Source organism: Monodon monoceros, unplaced genomic scaffold (assembly GCF_005190385.1).
Source record: "Monodon monoceros isolate NGI ecotype Baffin Bay Population unplaced genomic scaffold, NGI_Narwhal_1 Super_Scaffold_5, whole genome shotgun sequence".
Taxonomy (NCBI): Eukaryota; Metazoa; Chordata; class Mammalia; order Artiodactyla; family Monodontidae; genus Monodon; species Monodon monoceros.
Window position 1 is genome coordinate 101,394,016 of NW_021703782.1, and position 20,918 is coordinate 101,414,933.

General features: G+C 44.2%; 1 protein-coding gene across 11 annotated transcripts in view; it reads left to right on the forward strand.

The window, feature by feature from the left end:
• The window catches only part of RABGAP1 (RAB GTPase activating protein 1), a 179,581-nt gene that overhangs the window by 137,483 nt on the left and 21,180 nt on the right, over positions 1 to 20,918 (forward strand). For all 11 annotated transcript variants that reach the window (XM_029201909.1, XM_029201906.1, XM_029201907.1 and 8 more), the window contains 6 exons: positions 6,692 to 6,784; positions 7,209 to 7,319; positions 15,917 to 16,021; positions 17,078 to 17,161; positions 17,822 to 17,893; positions 20,118 to 20,315. In XM_029201909.1, coding sequence (XP_029057742.1) covers positions 6,692 to 6,784; positions 7,209 to 7,319; positions 15,917 to 16,021; positions 17,078 to 17,161; positions 17,822 to 17,893; positions 20,118 to 20,315 — 663 coding nt within the window. The remainder of the gene's footprint in view (positions 1 to 6,691; positions 6,785 to 7,208; positions 7,320 to 15,916; positions 16,022 to 17,077; positions 17,162 to 17,821; positions 17,894 to 20,117; positions 20,316 to 20,918) is intronic.

Sequence of the window (20,918 nt, forward strand, 5' to 3'; positions counted from 1 at the left end):
ATTTGGAGAAACAGAAAACTCTTTGGCATTTGGGGATATTTGCCCTCAGGGCATGTTTTTATTCATGAGCCTAAAAGCAGCACTAGTTTGAACTTCTTTCTCTGCTCAAATCATTTGTGTAGTTAGTGTGGGTTTGGGTTTTAACTTCTGTGTTTGTAGTGACTTCATCAGTCTTTTTTCTTGATATGTTCACAGAAGCTTGTATAGTGTCTACACATAGTGAATTTATCCTTAGAGTGACCATATGAGGTCATTTTATGGATGTGTGTACTGAGGGTTAGAGAATTGAAGAAAACTCCCAAAGGGCACAAAGTTAGGGATGGAATTGAGATTAGATCCCAGGAATTGCAGACTCTAAAGTCAATGCTTATCATCATTGTGCTTTACTGTACCTGAGGGATTGAATGAATGGGACAAGAGCTACTTCTGTTGGTCCACTTTTGGTGATATTTGTCGTGTAAAGATGGGTAACTCAGTCTCTATGTCAGTGTTGAAACTTATCTTTTGTACACTGTAGCTGAGTTCCATTTTCCTTATAACTAGACCCGGCTAGTTTTACAAGATATCTTTACTTGTTCCTACCTTTTAGAATTGGATTTCATGAGGAAGCTTCTGAGTGGGTTCTCTCTTTCTCTGCATTGAACCCTAAAGTTTGCTGGTTGTTGCAAGGGTAGCAGTGTTCACTACCTTCTTGTTTTATTTTAATGAGTTCCTCTCCCTTGGCCCTTATCTGCATGTGATTCCTCTGCTAATAATTTGCTTCTTGCATTTTAGAAAAATACTCTGATGGTAGAACAAGGATGCCTAATTCTATTTAGTAATCTTTGAGGGAGTGTGAGCCTGAACTGTTTGAATAAATTAAATAAAAAGGCTGAGAAATCAAGTAGAATGTTGATTTGTTTCAAGTGGCTATAAGTGCAGACCTTGGAGTCCCACAGACCTTGGCTCTCAAGCTGGCTCTGCCTCTGCTTTGTGACCTAAGGTAGGTTAGCACAGCAGGGTTGTAGAGAGAGAAATAAGACGATGCCTTTAAAGCAGTGGCTGCTCTTCTGATAATATTATCATCATCCTTCACACACCAGTGCTCTTTTGGCCCAGGCTGTTTTGATCTTCTCTGCCCAGGTATCTGCTTTCCTTAAGTCAGTTCAAGTCAACAAGCATTTGTAGATTGCCTTCTGTGCCAAGAATGTACTGGGCATGCTACAGAGATGGGTAAAAAACAAGAATCACCCCAGACTTGCATTCTTGTGCTGGCATTGCCGCTGAACAGTCTGAGTCCTTTACTTTAGACAAGTCACTTTACCTATCTAGGTCTCAGTTCCCCAGTACAATGAGGGTGATAATCCCTGCTGTACGCATCTCAGAAAGTCGTTTTGATGATTAAAGAAAATAGTAGATGTAGAGGTAGCTTGTTATCTTGAAACTTTTATGTAAATCTCAGGTTCTTGTAATCACTAACTGAAAAAGAACCATGGACTTGTGTCAGATTTCTTTATTTAGCAACGAGGACTTTGGGGTCAGGATCTCCTTAATGTACCAGACCTCTTCCTACCCACACACTCACCCACACAACATAACTCCAATCCTGCCACGCAGAGCTACTAACATTCAACCTCCCACCTGCACTGGACTTTCTGTGAGTCCAGCCCAGCAGGGATTCTTGACTTTTGCAGGAACTTTATTTTTTATTTATTTTAAAAATTTATTTATTTATTTTTGGCTGCATTGGGTCTTCGTTGCTGCACGCGGGCTTTCTCTAGTTGCGGCAAGAGGGGGCTACTCTTTGTTGCGGTGCGCGGGCTTCTCACTGCGGTGGCTTCTCTTGTTGTGGAGCATGGGATCTAGGTGCACGGGCTTCAGTAGTTGTGGCTCGCGGGCTCAGTAGTTGTGGCTTGTGGGCTCTAGAGCTCAGGCTCAGTAGTTGTGGCACACGGGCTTAGTTGCTCCGCGGCATGTGGGATCTTCCCGGACCAGGGATTGAACCCGTGTCCCCTGCATTGACAGGCGATTCTTAACCACTGCTCCACCAGGTAAGCCCCTTGCAGGGACTTTAAACCAAACTTCAGAATCAGCTCCTAATATTTCCTATCAGCAGCCTGTTTCCTACTCTTCTGTGTTAAATGGACTTTGTTTAAATGGCTCATTGTTTGCAGCACATGTTCAGAGAAGAAAAGCAGATAATAATAATGTTACAGCCACCCTTTATTAAAAAGACTTCACTGTGTGCCAGCCAGGTACTCTTCTTAGCTCTTTATGTGTTTTATATCATGTGATCCTCATAACAGTAGTTCTCATAAGGACTGTTGGGATTTTCACAGATGAGGACCCTGAGGCTGAGATAAGGCAGCTTGCCCTCAGTCACACAGTAAGTCATCTGCAGAGCCAGGACTCAAGCCTTGGTCTGTCCAAGTTCTTACTGGCCGACGGTACTACCTCACTCCCACCAAGGTCAGCAGCCACTCTCATTCTTTCTCCATCAGTGTGGGCCACGACATCCCTGCCTGTTCCACGGCCTGATCGAGGGCCAACTTTCCCAGGGCAAGTAGCACATGTTTTAAGAGAGAACCTTATCCAATTCCTGTGACAGATTAATGATAAGTGAGTGACCAAAGGAAAGGTGTTTTAGACTGATTTTTACCTCTACCAAAATATCAAACTGGCATGTTCCAAGTCTCCACCTTCTCTCTAATTCAGGGTTTCTTAACCTGGGACTATGGATGGGCCTCAGGGAGCCCATGAGCCCTCTGAAATGGTGTGTAGAATGTTTTATAGCTGGGGGTGGGGTGGGGGTTAGCTTCTGTGCTTTTTTTGTGGGAACCATGGCTCTCAGGGGACATCCAAAGTGGTACTGTCTCTAACAGTGTTAAGAACCTTGTACTAATTGCAATGAGGTATAAAATTGGTTTTACCTAAATTACAAACTCAGCCTTAACCCAGGAAATTATTAGAATTTTTTCCTCCTTGAAAGTGTATTTAAACAGAACAGATTTCAAATTTAATCGTCTTTGAAGGCAAAAATACCTCTGTGTGTGAAGCCGTGATTTCCACAGCCTTCTGGTAGAAGTCAGCCAACAGCGGGTGTGATTCAGAGATCTGCGGCTGATTCCATAGCTTCTCTTCTTCTTGAATTCAGTTAAAATTTTAGTGGTAGAAGTAAGAGACAGGCAAAATGAACTGTGGGGACTATGTCTCTTCATTAAGTATTTTCATGCTTACTGTGTGCCAGGCATTAGGAATTTCACAGTGCATAAAGAGTTCCTGCCCTTGTGGAGTTTGCATATCCTGATCTGTGTACATCTTCGTATCATTAATGCTTAGCAAAGAACACTGCACATAGTGGGGCTCAACTATTGGACAAATAAATGTCCCTGCTTGCATCCTTATTGGGTTAAAAGGAAGGCCTTTGACTTTGATTTGTTCAACAGCTGACTGTTCCGATTATGTTCCAAGCATTGAGCTGGGCGCTAGAGGTATGGTGGTAAGCAAAACAGATGTGGCCTGTTTCCTAGTGGGAAGACAGTTAATCAAGTAAGCACATAAATAATTGTGAACTTGGACAGGTGCCATGGAGGATTTGGCTTGACGCTATGAGAATATATAATGAAAGACCAAGCCTGATAGGGGGAAGAGAGTGTCAGGGGAGCATTCACTAAGAAGTGATGTGGAGGGACTTCCCTGGTGGCGCACTGGTTAAGAATCCACCTGCCAATGCAGGAGACACAGGTTTGATTCTTGGTCTGGGAAGATCCCACATTGCCGCGGAGCAACTAAGCCCGTGCGCCACAACTACTGACCCTGCACTTTAGAGCCCGCGAGCCACAAGTACTGAAGCACACATGCCACAACTACTGAAGCCTGCGCACCTAGAGCCCGTGCTCCACAAAAAGAGAAGCCACTGCAATGAGAAGCCTGCGCACCACAGTGAAGAGCAGCCGCCGCTCACTGCAACTAGAGAAAGCCCGCCAGGAACAAGCAACGAAGACCCAATGCAGCCAAAAAAAAAAAAAAAAGTGATGTGGAGCTCTGATCTGAAAGGTGAAGAGGAGTGATCCAGGCACAGGGTTGCACAGGCAGAGGGACCAGGCTTGCAGTGTACGTTCGCTTTGGATGCCATTTCCATTTAGAAGACAGGTTGATGCAAAGGGGCGGGGCGGATGGTGGTGTGGGTTCCCTTCTCATTAATTTAGCAAGCATTTCTGGGCGCTCTCTGTGCATGCGCAGGGGACAACAGTGAGTGAGACGCAGTTCTGACCTGGAGAAGGCACTGATAATGGGACAGGCGGGCTGAGAGGTGCTGGTCTTTCCTGGGTGCAGCCTCATAAGGACACTTGAATTGCTGCTTTTGCTGCTGATACCTCTCGTTCCTCATTCAGGCATCAGTCTTTTTCACAGGGTCTCTGCCTCAGAGGCAACCTGAACTAGTTGACTCTGGTATGCAGCCACATGCTCCGGAAGTCAGGATCAGCTATGAACCCATTATAAGCAGTGTTATGTTTGTTTATTTTTTGTTTGTAATGGGGTTGGAGGGGGTGGGGTAAGGCATTCAAGGGAAAGAGAGGGAAGAAGAGAGAGACCGAGAAGTGAGGCTGAGAATTGGGAAGGCAAGTCTCAGCTGGGAAAGAAGTCAGAACTTTGGACCAGCAAGCTCTGCGTAGAGAAGTGAGCAGAGCTTTGTCTCAGAGAAGCCCAGGGTATGAGAATTGTTTTTAAACAGTGTTCACTTTGTTAGCTTAATTATAAATGTAATTCATGCTCAATGTAGAAAATGTGGAAGCATAGGAAACACAAAGAAATGCCCATATCCTATCACAGAACTGAAAGAACCAAATGAGATGACATGTGTGAAGGACCTGGCATGTCTGGGGCACTTATTACACACTAACTGCTGTTACAGTGTGAGGGAGAATCAACCCTTTTGCTCTGAGAATGAGACATTTATAATAAAGGCTAATGAAAGGTAGAAAAAATTATTTTGTAATTGGCCTTTTAAAATGTATGTTTATGAGAAAAATGTTAATTCTTCCTTACCCTAGCATGAGAATGACAAGTTGAAGAATCCTGAAGATTTGTGGGAATGTTTTGTAGGATTTGGTGTCAGTTCTCTTCTTTATAAAGCACGAGGGGAGCCTTGTATCCCTGTCCTTCCTTGTCATTTATACAGACTGACAGCAGAGAGTACTGGGAGGAAATGTTTGCTGCCCACAAGCCTCATTTAGTTTCTGTTCCTCTGCTATTGATCTGTTAGGATTGTTTATAAATTTACTGATCACAAAGTTGTTCATTTAAGTGCTTTGTGAATCACTTACACGCACGATAAACATTCACCCCAACATTGGCCTTAAACCGCAGAAGATCTAGGTTTAGGGATGTCCGTTTCCAGCTTGTGGCCTCACCCCAGGTGTTTAGTGGGCATCTTTCTATAGACTGCAGCCAGGGCATAGTGCTGCACGGCTCCTAGCTGCCTCCCCTCGGGCAGCGGCCAAACTCCAGGAGCAAACTCTAATTGAGGCAGGCCTGTAAACGGCCCGACGGGGCCAGGTGTCCACAGAATCAGTTGGAGAGGAACGCCAGGCAGCTCGAGTAAGACAGAAAGGGAAGAATGGAGCAGGGATTGGAGATGCTGACATCAGCCTGCCGAAAACTTGGGCCTGTCCCATCCCCTTTCTATGGCTCAGTATTTTCTTCTGTAAACTAAGGAAGTTGGACTAGACTAGCTCTGTGATTCCTAGGAACTGGGGGCTAAAAGTCAGATTTGTGAGTCAGCAGTGTAGTAGTTTGTAGTGGTTGGTAAGAAAAAGCTTGAGAGAAAGAGGACAGTAGTTTAATGGGATGGAAGAGCAGCTAAATAGAACTCTCAGCAGAACTGTGTGTTTAAGGGCAGAGAGAACTGTGCCTGTTTACAGGCAGCACAGAAGGTGCTAGTTGAAAGGAAAGTGGTAGATGGTAGGACAGTGAGGTAGCTACAGCTTGAACTTTGGATGACGCCTTGCGGCCTGGGCTCAGATCCTGAACCTGCTGGTCGCTAACTGAGTGACTTTGGTCAAGTCACGTAACTTCCTTATATCTCAGTTCACTTGCCTCTAAAATGAGGATACTAATGCCGACCTTGTAGAGCTGTCATGAGGTCACAGAATGAAAGCACCTGCAGCAGTGCTGGTATGTGCTAAAGAAGTGGCCCATGAGGAGGAGGAGGAAGATGGACAGTCAGACCTAGAGCTCAGGTAGGAGGGGTTATCTGTTGGGTGCTCATTCTGACTACTGGTAAAAACTTCAGCAACCAGTTATCCCCAGCAGACCCATGGACATGATGGTAGTCATTGAGTAAGAATTTTAGGTCCTGGGCTCATGTGCAGGAAACACCACTTTCATAGTAACTTGGGATGCCCAGGTCAGCAGAGGTCTTGGTCTTCAGGGCAAGCCCTGAAAGCACCCACCCGTTGCTGATCCTTTTTTTTTTTGGCGGTACGCGGGCCTCCCGCTGTTGTGGCCTCTCCCGTTGTGGAGCACAGGCTCTGGACGCGCAGGCTCAGCGGCCATGGCTCACGGGCCTAGCAGCTCCGCGGCACGTGGGATCCTCCCGGACCAGGGCACGAACCCGTGCCCCCTGCATCGGCAGGCGGACTCTCAACCACTGCGCCACCAGGGAAGCCCCTCTGATACTTTTTAATTTGTGCTGTGCTTTATCCTACAGATTAGTCAGAAGAAGTTGAAAAAATATGAAAAAGAATATCACACCATGAGGGAACAGCAGGCCCAACAAGAAGACCCCATCGAGCGATTTGAGGTTTGTTTACGGCCTAGGTGATGTGAAGTGTTTTCAGCCTTTCATTTTACATAATTGTGCCTGTAACTAGCTTTAGTGAGTTCTTTTTAAAATTTAGTTTCACTATTTCTAGGTTCCAGTTTCAGTTTGAGTTTGCAAATGAGAAAGCAAGATTTGTTTTGCTTCAGACTAGCAGCCTAGTTTGTTACAGTTCGGTGGGCTTTTGTCACAGTTAATAAGAAGTAGCTGCTTGACAGTAACTTGAATTTAAGTATTTCTCTGTGGAGATAGAAAGTAAGCAGTCGTTGACTGGGCAGCACGTTAGGACCAGCCACATCTCCCGTGATTCCCGTAGGACTCAGCAATTAGTTTTGAGGGTTAACCTGAGAAGTTGTCATTTCCATCTGATTTTTATGTCTGTAACTGGTTTCTTTTTACCCATCAGCGGGAGAATAGGCGTCTACAAGAAGCTAACATGAGGTTGGAACAGGAAAATGATGACTTAGCCCATGAGCTGGTGACCAGTAAGATTGCACTGCGAAAGGACCTGGATAATGTAAGTCTAACTTGTCTGAAGGGATGATTATATTGAAACACTTCTCCCTTAATCAAGTGAAATCCTGGAATTTTAGTGTTTGTTGTTCTAGTTAGTGTTTCCCTCTTATGATCCACCTTGCTCTTGTCAGTACTGTTCCCTCCTCTCCTTCAGGATCATCCATGATCTCATTAAGGCCTCCTTACCGCATTCTTCTCTCATTATACAGCAAACCCTGAACGCCTTTCCAGACATTGATTGAAAGGTGTTTCTGGCTATTCTTATGTTATTGCAATTGGCAGTAGCATTTAATCACTATAATTTCCTTAACTTACCCCTAAGACAAGAACAGATTTTGTCATCCTGCACATCACGTGCCTGTTGGATAAGCATTGCCGGTTGTAATAAAGCTCAGTGCCTCCGCAGCTTGCAATTTCATCAGGAATTTCTGTTGGCAGATATTCTGTTTTTCTTTGCTTCTCCTAATCTTAAAAGGTTTGAGATGATGGCATTCCTGGCAGGGTGTTTGTCCAATTTCTATACTACAGGCTTCCCATAGTGCACTCTCTCATTCATGGTTTAGGTCAAGGTTGGCGAACGTTTTCTGTAAAGGGACAGATAGTAAATATTTTAGGCTTTGTGGGCCACATGGTCTCTGTTGCAACTACGTAACTCTGCCATTGGTGCCTACACAATAAATAAACGAATGCACATGGCTGTGTTCCAGTAAAACTTTGTTTACGAGAAAGGTGGCAGGCTGGCTTTGGCGCTTGGACAAAGTTTGGCAGCACCTGACTTACGTTTCCCTTCAGGCTCCTGAGATTACTTTTCTGCTTTTTGATTTTCCTGAGGCTCTAGAGATAGGCTTAGGCTATTGAGGGTTTACAGGGGACTTAACATAATATATTGAACCCCTTAGGATCTGTGAACTTCACAAGGCCCTTGACAGCCACCAAACATGTATGAAAATATTGTGTACTACTGTATTTCTCTGACAGTCTTTGCTTTCATTAGATTCTCCAAGTGAGTCACATCGCAGGTGAAGAGGAAGAGAGATGGCAGTATCTACTGGTTCTTATTACTTCTCTTTAGAAATAGAATAATGGAGTAAAATTTTGAACAGGTCTGGATTCTACCATCAGCTACTCTACTTTCAAGCAGAGTGAAGTGTGGGGAGGTGGAATAATAGCTGTGTCCAAGAGTATAGTGAGAATTACGTGATTTGGTGTGTATGAAAGTGCAGGAATTAGGCACAGGCAGTGTTGTTTCACTCTCTTTGTCTGATTGTCAGCTATAAGTAGCTGCAGGTAACTGGGAAGACTCCTTTTTCCAGTTTTTCCAGGGAGGGTGTTGCAAGGCCATTAGCCCTCAGTAACCAGAACCTGGAGATCCCGTTGCTTTTTGGTTTACCACAGTCTCCTTAGGTTGGAGTTTCCTCCCTGTGGTGCAGGTTCCCAGCATACGCTCTGATCTTCTTTGTAGAAACACTATGAGAATCATTCCCTCACTGTTTAGGCATTTCTGCCAAGTGAGCGGAGGGAGGTGGGTGTACACTGAGCAGGGTAATTGCTGAAGCAAAAATCACAGTGTGCACCTGTGATGGCTCTTCTAGCAGCTGTAGGTCATGCAGAAAGGAAGTGAAAAAGAAAAGAAAATGGGTCCTGTACTAGAGCTTTGTATTCTACAATGAAATTATATTAAGAGGCAACTTAAGATAAAATTCCAGGCAGATTTTTAGTTTGAGCTGTTGCATTTGCCAGTCTGATGGGACCAGAAGTAACATTGATGCTCTCCTAGTTTAAGGTGGAAAATACACTTCGTAGGTTCTTGAGGCCTGCCTCTAAAGAGGGTAAAAGCCTTTTTTTAAGTTGTCTTTGCCTGGCACAGTAGTCAAAGAGCTAGGTTACATTTCTGATATCAGAAGTGAGAAATAGTAAAAATAAGATGAATTCCCATTTACTCTATGATGATGTATGTGACAGGCACAGTGAGAAGCACTTTGTTAAACTCTAATATCTCTTATCCTTACCTCAGCCTTGTAACATGAGCCCCATTTATGGATAAGGATTTTTTAACAATAAAGAAACTTGAGACTTGAGAGAGGAAGGCACCCAGGAAGAAGCAGAGCCAGGAATGTAATTACCCAGGTGCATCTAATTGAAACACCCAGGCTTTTTCTGTAATGCCACACTGTCTCCAAAATAAATATGGAACAAGAAGCTATGGTTTGATGTCATAACTACATCAAAAATATACTGACACCTAACAGAACATTTCTTAAGCACTTACAGAGTTCTAGACACTGCTCCACATGCTGTGTACTTACTGTCAAATCCTCCAAACAACCCTTGTGTAGAGGATACAGTTACGATCCCCATTTCACTGATGAGGCCAAAAGAGGTTAAATGTCTTACACAGTCACACTGTTAGTGGCAGAGCCCTTAGACTGCAGTCCAGCTGGCCTGCTGCTCTTAACTTGGCTCAGAGGAGCAGGAACCCTGTTGCCACTAGGGCTCAGGAATAGCAAACTGGGGTCCCATCGTCCAGCCATCGACGGTGCTGAGAAAACAGACCTTTTCACACTAAACGTTGAGTCCCTTTCCAAGTTAGTCTTCTCTCGTATCTTTTGAATCATCACGGAAAATCAGTTAGGTTCTGAAGTGAGGGCTGTGGGGTCCTCTCAGCGTATTTTGGCTTCAGGGACTTAGATTTCTGAAAGAACTTCATCATGCCCTTTCCCTCTTCCCTTTCTGCATCCCAGAGAAAAGCTCTCATATGTGGCTTACAGAATTTCCAGAACCCTCTTTGTATTTCCAACTGATTTTATTATCACTTTTGTTATTCCTCACCTGTCATTTCTGTTACTTGTCACAAAGCAGCTATGGAGAGATCCCCGGTCAGCTACTGAGTCCCTAGGTGACTCCATCCAAGCTTTCTCCTCTATGAAATGGGAGTAATGCGTGGACCTGACATTAAGGCATTGGTGCTAAAGGCTGAGAGGGAACCTATGGAAGGTACCTGGCACAGGGCTGATAGGACCCCACCTGAGTCCCCTCTGGCATGGTTGCTCTCTACATTGAGACAGTGTAATGTGAGAGTGATGGAAACAGACTCAGGAGCCCAACTCCTGGGATTTGAATTCTGGCTCCACTGCATTCTAGTTCTCTGAACTTGAGCAGGTTGCTAAACTTTCCCCACTGAATTACTTTGGTCTCTTTATCAAAAATCAATTGACCTGGGCTTCCCTGGTGGCGCAGTGGTTGAGAGTCCACCTGCTGATGCAGGGGACGCGGGTTCGTGCCCCGGTCCGGGAAGATCCCACATGCCACGGAGTGGCTGGTCCCGTGAGCCATGGTTGCTGAGCCTGCATGTCCGGAGCCCATGCTCCGCAACGGGAGAGGCCACAACAGTGAGAGGCCCGCGTACCGCAAAAAAAAAAAAAAAAAAAATCAATTGACCTGTATGTATGGGTCTCCTTGATTCTGTATCTACTCCATTGATGTATACGTCTATCGTTAATGCCAACACCACACTGTCATAATTACTCAGGTCATGGGAGTCTTCCAATTTTGTTTGTTCTTTTTAAAAAATAATTTGGCTATTGTAAGTAATTTGCATTTCTATATAAATACTAAAATCAGTTTGTCAACTTCTAGAAATAAAAGCCTTCTGGGATTTTGAGTGGGGTTGTATTGAATCTGTAAATTAGCTTGGGGAGTGTATTAACATCTGAGCAGTGATTGAACCTTCCAATCCATGAATATGTTACAATTTTCATTTATTTAGGTCTTTTTCAATTTCAGCATTGTTTTCTTAGTTTTCAGTTTACAAGATTTGCACATATTTTAATCTGTTATTAAGGGTAATTTTTTCTTTCTTTTTTTAAATAAATTTATTTATTTTTGGCTGTGTCATTGGGTCTTCATTGCTGCGTGTGGGCTTTCTTCTAGTTGCGGCGAGCGAGGGGTACTCTTCACTGCAGTGCGCAGGCTTCTCATTGTTGCAGATCACGGGCTCTAGGTGCATGTGCTTCAGTAGTTGTGACACGCGGGCCCAGTAGTTGTGGCTCGCAGGCTCTAGAGCGCAGGCTCAGTAGTTGTGGCGCACAGGCTTAGTTGCTCCATGGCATGTGGGATCTTCCCAGACCAGGGATCGAACCCGTGTCCCTTGAATTGGCAGGTGGATTCTTAACCACCGTGCCACCAGGGAAGTCCCAAGGGTAATTTGTTCCTAATTGCATTTTCCAATTATTTATTGCTAGTCTCTAGAAATACAGTTGATTACATGACCTTGTATCCTGTGACCTTGCTAAATCACTTACTATTCTTGTAGCTTTTTTGTTTATTTTTTAGGATTTTCCACATACACAATCATATCATCTCTGAATAAAGACAGTTTTACTTCTTTTCAAGTCATTCTGTCTTTTTTCCCTTGCCTTCCTGCACTGACTGGGACCTTCGGAAAAATATTGGATGGTGAGAGTGGACCTCATCACCTTGTTCCAGTTAGCTGTAGGTTTTCCATAGATCAGGTTGAGGAAGTTCTCCTTTCTTCCTGTTTGCTGGGAGTTGTCATGAATGGGTGTTGAATTTGATCAAATGATCTTCCTGCATCTGTTGAGGTGATTATTTGCTATTTTTCCTAATTCTCTTAGTACAGTGAAGTGTAGACAAACTGATTTTTCAGTGTACACAAACATTGCATTCCTAGGAAACGTGGGGTTTCTTTTTTCTTTTAAGATTTTTATTTGTATTAAAGATTTTTGTGTTGCTAAGGAATATTTGTCTGGAGTTTCTTTAATGTTTTTGTCTGGTTTTGATATCAGGGAAATGCTAGCCTTCTAAAATGAACTGGGAGTTGTTCCCTCCTATTTTTTAAGGACTTTTTGTGGGATTGTTCCTTGATTTAAATCTTTAATTCCGTAATGAAAGCACGTGGGCCTGGAGTTTTCTTAGCAAGAAAAAAAATTTTTTTTTTTTTTCTTGCTGCGTTGGGTCTTCGTTGCTGCGCGCAGGCTTTCTCTAGTTGTGGCGAGCGGGGGCTACTCTTCATTGCAGTGCACAGGCTTCTCGTTGTGGTGGCTTCTCTTGTTGCGGAGCACAGGCTCTAGGCATGGGCTTCAGTAGTTGTGGCGCACGGGCTTAGTTGCTCCGCAGCATGTGGGATCTTCCCAGACCAGGGATTGAGGCCGTGTTCCCTGCATTGGCAGGCGGATTCTTAACCACTGCGCCACCAGGGAAGTCCAGCAGGAAATTATTTAATTATGATTTCAGATATGGAGCTATTCAAATTTTCTAATTCTTCATGTGTACATTTTTATACTTTGTGCCTTTCAAGTGATTTATCCATTTCATCTTAGTTGTCAAATATATAGGCACAGAGTCGTTGATATTCCCTTATTCTTTTAATGTTTATAGGATGGATTTGTTGAAGTCTTCTCTCTTTCATTACTGATATGGGTAATTTGTATCTTTTCCCTTTTTTCCTTAATCAGTCTACTAACTAGAAGTCTATCAATTGTGTTGATCTCTTTAAAACCAAGCTTTTGGTTTTGTTGATTTCTTTTTCTTTTATTGATTTCTGCTTTTTATTATCTCCTACTTTTCTTTTGGTTTAATTTGCTCTTTTTCTGGCTACTTAAAGAAGAAGCTTAGTCATTGATTTGGACCTTTCATCTTTTCTAAAATAAGCATTTAAAGTTATAAATCTCCCTGAAGCACTATTTCAGCTACATCTCACACATTCTGATGTGTCGTGTTTTTATTTTCATTCACTTCTTGTGATTGCTTCTTTGATCTCTGAGTTAATTAGTAGTGTGTTGTTTAATTTTTAACTATTAGGGATTTGTCCCAGAAATTTTTCTGTTGTTGATTTCTGATTTAATTCAGTTGTCATCAGGGTACATATTTTTTCTGATTTTATTGCTTTTAAAACATACTTATGCTTATTTTAGGGCCTTCCATATTGTCTGATGGGTGAATGTGCCACATGCTCTTGGAGAGTTTGTGTGTCCTGTTGTTGTCGGTGGGGCGTTCTGTCATGTCACTTCTGTCAAGTTGATTGACTTCCACGGATTTACTGCCTTTCTCTTTATTTGTTCTATCACTTACTGAGAGAACAGTGAGGAAATCTGTAACTGTGCACTTATCTATTTCTCCTTTCAGTTATGTCAGTTTTTTGTTTCCTGTAATTTGAATTTATGAATGCATTTCAGATTTAGTGCCTTCTGGAGTGACTCTTTTATTGTTATGAAATGTCCCTCTTTGTCCGTGGTTAATACTCTTTGTTCTGAGATCTACTTCGTCTGATGTTAATATAGCCATTCCGACTTTCATGGTATTTCATGGTATATCCTTTTCCATACTTTTACTTTTAACATATCTGTGTCTTTATATTTAAAATGGGGTTTTGTAGCCAGCATATAGTTGGATCTTGCTTTTTGAAATTTAGTCTGATAATCTCCTTCTTTTAATTGGAATGTTTAGACCAGTTACATTTAATGTAATTATTTATATGGTATATTTAACTCTACCACCTTGCTGTTTGTTCTCCATTTGTTGTATTTGCTTTTTCTTTCTTTTTTCCCCTTTTCTGCCTTGTTTGGTTTAATTGGGTATTTTCATGATTTCATTTTATCTCCTTTACTGCCTTATTCGCAGTTCTGGAGCGCTCAGATCTCCAGAGCTCTACTCCACAGGTTCCAGCCACCTCAGCATCTCTGACCCCCTACCTCTGCCTCCTGAACCCTTTGAGGCATATGCTCTGTTTGGAACCCCTCACCCTGCTCCTTGGTCCAGAAGTGCCTCTAGGCAGAAAGCCAGAATGGTAGTAGGACCTTGCTTGTTTCCCTTCTCCCAGGAACCACAATTCTGCATTTGTTTTTAGTGTCAGCAAACAGTAGTTTTATGTATTTCGTCCAGTGTTTTGTTTACAGTGAGAGGGTAAATCTGGTCCTGGTTAGTCCTTTATGACCAGAAGCGGAAGTCTGGATTTGTGTTTATCGCCAGATGTTCCCTCCTTATGTGCTTATGTAAGTAGAATGACTGTGCAGCAAGTGTGGTGCCATAAGAGGACCCTGGTTGGTCAGTCCAGTGGCCTGTGTGCACCTTCCTATTGACACAGCCTTGAGAGTCAGCTCTTGGAGTGATGGCACAAATGCTGGGCTTAATGTTGAGAGACCTTGTTTCGGATTCCAGCTCTGCTACATGCATTGTGCAAGCTTGGGGAAATCACTTCCCCATCTAAATTTTTTTCTAAACTGGGTAATCAGGATGGGCAAGGAAGACTCTTTGAGTCCATGACCTGGCTGTCCCGTACTTCTTAGAACCAGTCTTATCTACCATGGAAGTGATGGTGAGTAACTGAGAGAATATAAGTATGTGCTACAGGTTCCAAAGTACTGTTCAGAAGATGTTAACTGGGTCCAGGGGAGAGAAGGGAGAGGTAACAGGATGTTCTGTTGATTAAAGTAAAACAGAATCTTTGACAGGACTTTATTCTTCTTTGTTATTTCCTCTTTTGTTTGATTCTTATTTCCATTTTGATTGCTACTGGGGTTTGAACTAGAGGTGATTATAAGCCACTCACCAGAAAGGACAGGCCTTAACTCCAGGACCCCATTTAATTGCACGCATATGCAAGTAACTAATGGCCTTTTGAGTTGCATATCATGCCATTCTCAGTTCTCCATTTAAGGCCCCAGCCGCCTGGAACCTATGCCTCCCAAAGAAAGTACGTCAGAAGATGTGGTGTCGTAGAAAGCAGAGGGGCTCAGCTATACCACTTTAGCTAGGTGACATCTGAAATGCTCTTTAATTTCAGGGAAACCACCATCCATTGTCAAAAGAGGTTGGATATAAGGAGCTGGCAAAGACCCTCTATATCTAGCACTCTGTAACTAGGAGCTTCCATCTCCTTTCCTTGACTGCCTTCTAACATGCTACAGTCTCTCATTCTTCAGTTATCCTTGGACTCTCCAGTGTCAGGGACTGTATTTGTCAGGTACAGGTGTATCATTTTCACTTGGACCCAAAGATCTGCCCACCAGACCTTTGCATGCTTTAGAAAAAAACTGGGGTGGAAGATGGCCATTTCAGATAATAAAAGGAGAGTGCTAGCAAAGGGGTGCCTTTGTCAGGTGACAGTGAGAGCAAAATGCAGAACTTATTTGATTAAGCAGAGCAAATACTGAGAGTTTGGAAGAAGAAAACCAGAATTTATTATTACTGTTAATGATAATGACACCTACCTTTTGTTGAGTGTTTATGCTAGGCACTGTGCTGAGTCCATTCCACGCCTTATCTCTCAGCTGAAGATCATGAAGCTCAGAGAAGTTCTCAGTGACTTGTCCAAGTGGCACACAGTCAGGGAGCAATGGGAGTCAAGACCAGGCTGTCTGACAAAGGCGAGCTCCTAGCTACTGCCCCGCACTGCCTCTGGGCAGGAGACGGGGCCAGACACTTGTGCGTGAGTGTAGTCTCAGCGTGACCTTGGGCATATCACATCCCCTCTCTGGATCACAGTTTCCTCATCATCTTAAAATTGGATTGTTCTGGGTAATTCAAATCCCTTTCAGTTCTCACTTCTTGTTCTGTAACAGCACCTCTTAAATGTTTCAGGCTGAGGAAAAGGCAGATGCACTGAATAAGGAGCTGCTTATGACCAAACAGAAATTGATTGATGCAGAGGAAGAGAAAAGACGGCTGGAAGAAGAGTCTGCTCAGGTAAGGGGAGCTTTGCCCCTCCCACATTCCTCTGTGTCTTGCAAATGCTTGAGAGCTGGGAGTTCACTGGTGGCTTCCTGTTGGCACTGGAGAACCCAGAGACAGCTGGCTTCAGTTTCTCTCCAAAGGCCTTTTGTATTTACTGTGAAAAGCATAATGGTTCTTAATAATTAAAATGTAGGGGGAGACAGTGGGGCAAAGCCCATCCTTCACTGGGGCAGGAGAAATTCCTGTGTGTCCGCATCTGAGTGTGACAAGAGGGTTAGCATTTCTGCAAAAGGAAGGCAGACATCACATAATGTCTGGCTCTTCCCCTACCTGTCCACCGACATCTCCCCCACAGAGCAAACTCTGGAAGGCTTGTCCTGAGCATAGCCCCTGGGCGCAGACTCACAGCCATAGGAAGAGCTTTGGGTGCTGCATGCCCCAGAGCAGGCGGGCTCTCCTTCACCATCCACCTTCTCGTCTCAGTCAGGCTGCCTGAGGTGAGAGTTGGCGGGGCGCCTCCCACATAATGCATGAGGCACTGAAGGAGCAGCAGTCCTTCCGTTAGCTCTTCCTCTGCATTTGCTTTGTGTTACCTCTCAGCTCAGGATCCCAGGTAGGGCTGCACTGACAGGGGGGAACTTCAGCAAAAGCCGCAAGCTGAAAGTTCAGAAGTTTTGACTGTTCTCTCCTAGCATCAAGAGTAGGGTTAATGGGCTTCCCTGGTGGCACAGTGGTTGAGAGTCCGCCTGCCGATGCAGGGGACATGGGTTCATGCCCCGGTCTGGGAAGATCCCACATGCTGCGGAGCGGCTGGGCCCGTGAGCCATGGCTGCTGAGCCTGTGCTCCGCAACGGGAGAGGCCACAGCAGTGAGAGGCCCGCGTACCAGAAAAAAAAAAAAAAAAAAAAAAAAGAGTAGGGTTAGTAGTGCTGAGAGTGAGAAAGAAGGGAGGGGAGTTACCTCCAGTAGGTCAGGCACTTTGGGGAAAGCCCAGCGCTAAGCGCGGAGTGACAGAGCTTCGCTTGTATTTCCCTTAACATTCACTTTTGCTTTTCTTAATGTACGCAGTTAAAAGAAATGTGCCGTCGGGAACTCGACAAGGCAGAATCTGAGATTAAAAAAAACAGTTCTATCATCGGTGACTACAAGCAGGTGGGTCCGTGCACCCTGGAATTGGGCCATGTTCTCTGGAAGCCCTGCTTGCCTGCACAAGATGTCTTCTCCACACCCACACGCATCCCTGCTCGGCGACTTGCACTGACGAGTCCCTTCGCTTCACTGGACAAGTTACCACACTGCTTTTCAACTGTAACATAAGGGAAATCATCGCTCACGCGGAGAACTGTTGTGAGGAGTCCATGAGATTATCTTTGTGCAGCACCTGGCATAGTTCCCTCACATAAGCAGGCACTTAATACATGGAAGCCCCCGAGTTCTTGGGAGCGCTTCAGACTCATGATGTAGAACCACCTCTCTCCCCAGCGGGTTGCATTTTGAGAACATAACTGAATTGGTCTTATTTCTTTCTGTACTGGGATTTCGTGCTGGCTCCTGAGTCTGGCAGTGTCTGTAAACATTGGCCATCGAGCGTGGCACTGATAGGTCCCTGCAGGTCCTAGGCCAGTGGATGCGGGGGTGGGAGAGCCAGAGGCACTTCTGCCCGCCTGTCGTCTCACACCCCCTCCTGCTCAGTGCTGTCCCAGTTCCGCTCCATAGTCCAGCTTCCACTGCAGAGCTCATCCCGAGCCCAAGTTGTGCGGATTATGACACTGCTGAAGAGATTGTCATTTTCTATTATGTTTGTTTCTTCAGATTTGTTCTCAGTTGAGTGAAAGATTAGAGAAGCAGCAGACTGCTAATAAAGTGGAAATTGAAAAAATTCGGGTAAGTCTTCCTTTATCAAAGAGATTTTATACCACCTAGTTCATTTTATGGCTATATTCAGCACAAAAAATTGGGGGAGGGAGTATTCTTTTTTTTTTTTTTTAAATAACCTACCACTATTAGTAACAATACTATCTTTTTTTTAAAAATAAATTTATTTATGTATTTATTTATTTTGGGCTGCATTGGGTCTTCGTTGCTGTGCGTGGGCTTTCTCTAGTCGCGGCGGGCAGGGGCTACTCTTCGTCGTGGTGTGCGGGCTTCTCGTTGCAGTGGCGTCTCTTGCTGCCGAGCAGAGGCTCCGGGTGCGCGGGCTTCAGCAGTTGTGGCGTGCAGCCTCAATAGTTGTGGCGCACAGGCTTAGTTGCTCCGTGGCATGTGGGATCTTCCCGGACCAGAGCTCGAACCCGTGTCCCCTGCGTTGGCAGGCGGATTCTTAACCACTGCGCCACCAGGGAAGTCCCTGGGTATTCTGCTTTGATTCCAAAAATGAGGGAAGCTGATGAGTACCTGACAAGGTGGCTACATCTGACAACTGATATTCTGCCTCTTTCCTCTAGGCAGGGGATACAGATAAGACCAGAAGAGCTCTGGCCTTAGATCTCAAAATACAAGTGGCCCTCTTCCTTACAAATTTGTGTAACGTCCTCCTCCGTGCTAACTTCACTTGTAAAAAGACAAAACAAAACACAAGAGCCCCAGGACTTCAGGTGTTGTCTGTGATTACTGCAGCACCCTGCTGAGGTGGAAGAGTCCTGCAGGTGACAGGCTGTGCTTGAGGGTGGGGCGCAGAGGCCAGGTCACTCCCCACATTGTTCTGTAGCAGGGGGACACTCCCCTTCTGAGCTCAATTCCTCTTGCTGTAATGGGCCCAGATACAATGAGAACCTGAGTTTTTAATGTTTGCTTGCCAATTTGAGGGTTTTTGTAGCTTGGTGCTTTCTTTCTTTATTATTAGAATACTTGTCAGATTTTACTGAGATGAGTAATTTACTGAAAGATACTTTACTAACATGTTTACAACTCTGGACAGAAACGTGGCGGAGTCCATGGCCATGTCTGCACAAACCAGCATTTTACCTGGAGCAAGATGATACCTGCCCTCCATTATAAGTAGTGTTTAACCAGCAGTACCTATTTTTTAAACAAAATTTATTTTCTGATGCTAAAACTAATAATAATGTTCAGTGCAGAAAATTTGGAAAATGAGTAAAGGAGGAAAAAAAACCCCTTATAATCTTATTACCCACAGACAACATCATCATTAACACTTTGGCGTGTATTCTTTCAGTCTTTGTTCTAACATAGAAAATTTCATTCACTCTAAGGCATTTTTTTCACATTTACATCTGAAATTGGGACATATTTTATAACTCATGGCTTTTTGTGGTTTAATTGGCAGAATGTTTTCTCAGAGGAAAACGAAATGATGTTTTCTTACAGTCATTGCCATCTTATTTTCATGAAATGTGGTATATCCTTGTAGCTATACTTTAAAGACATTTTTGTGTCCTAGTTTACCCAGCACTTATACATTTTTACCATGTTACGAAAAATTCCTCAAAAACTTTTCTGAGGCTGTGTACTTCCTTGTATAAATATAGCACATCCTATTTAATTTTTCCCAGTAGCTGGATAGTTTATCTCCCCACCCCTTTTTTGTGTCTCTAATTCTGCAGTGAAATTCCTTGTATGTAAATCTGTATCTAGTCACTGCTTTTTCATTTTTTTTTGTTTGTTTGTTTGTTTGTTTTTGTTTTTTTTTTTGTTTTTGTTTTTTTTGCAGTACGTGGGCCTCTCACTGTTGTGGCCTCTCCCATTGCGGAGCACAGGCTCCAGACGCGCAGGCTCACCAGCCATGGCTCACGGGCCCAGCCGCTCCGCGGCATGTGGGATCCTCCCGGACCGGGGCACGAACCCGTGTCCCCTGCATCAGCAGGCGGACTCTCAACCACTGCGCCACCAGGGAAGCCCGCTTTTTCATTTTTTTAGCCAAGGTTCCTAGAAGTGAGATGACTGGATCAAGACATAAGAATATTTGTGTTGCTTTTGGTGTATAATACCAGGTGACTTTTCCAGTAGGTCATCTGCCAGTTTACAGAGAGAACACAGTTTTTCAGAAGCTGTAGTGCTCAGCAGAGAAGCCATCTCTTGGCTCCCCAGAAAGGAGATGCTCACACCTTCATGTCTTCTTTGTCTCTTCACATCTGACATTCAATTTCAGCAAAATGTGGATGACTGTGAGCGCTGCCGGGAATTTTTCAACAAAGAAGGGCGCATAAAAGGCATCAGCTCAGCTAAGGAAGTTTTGGATGAGGACACAGATGAGGAGAAGGAAACACTCAAGAACCAGCTGAGAGAGATGGAACTGGAACTGGCACAAACCAAGCTGCAGCTGGTGGAAGCTGAGTGTAAGATCCAGGTAACAGCTGCCTCTGTGCCCCCGGCCAGCCCTCTGCCCCTGGTGCGGCGGGACCCAGACCTGCACGGGGGCAGGATTTCCCTGGTGTGGGCTAGAAACCCCAGAAATGATCTTCATGGTTTGGGGTTTTTTTCCCTTTTAAACTTCTACCATAATCCTCATGGGAAGAAGCCCATTACTTGCTATTTACTAGTGGATGTTTAATTAGCGTTTAGCCTGTCCTAACGATTGGACTTTTTCATAATGAGAATTATCCATCAGACTTGGAATCTTTCTGGTGAAGCAGAGAATGCATGATTTGAAATCACAGCTGCACCACCAAACTCTTTGACCTTGGGTTAGTAGTAACCTCCTTTCACCTCAGGTTCCTCATCTGCCAGTGGAGGTGATGAGGGGTCACTCTGATAGTTTGCTTTGAGGACTAAAAAAGATAATGCACGGGAAGGGCTCAGCACGATATCTGAGGGCTTCACAAATACAGGCTTTTATGCCCCCGCTCCCGTCACTTACCCAGCTTTGTGACTTTGGATGTATTACCTAATTTATCTGGGCCTCCTTTCCTTATGGAGAAACAGGGGCTTGTTTTGTTCATCGTTATACTGC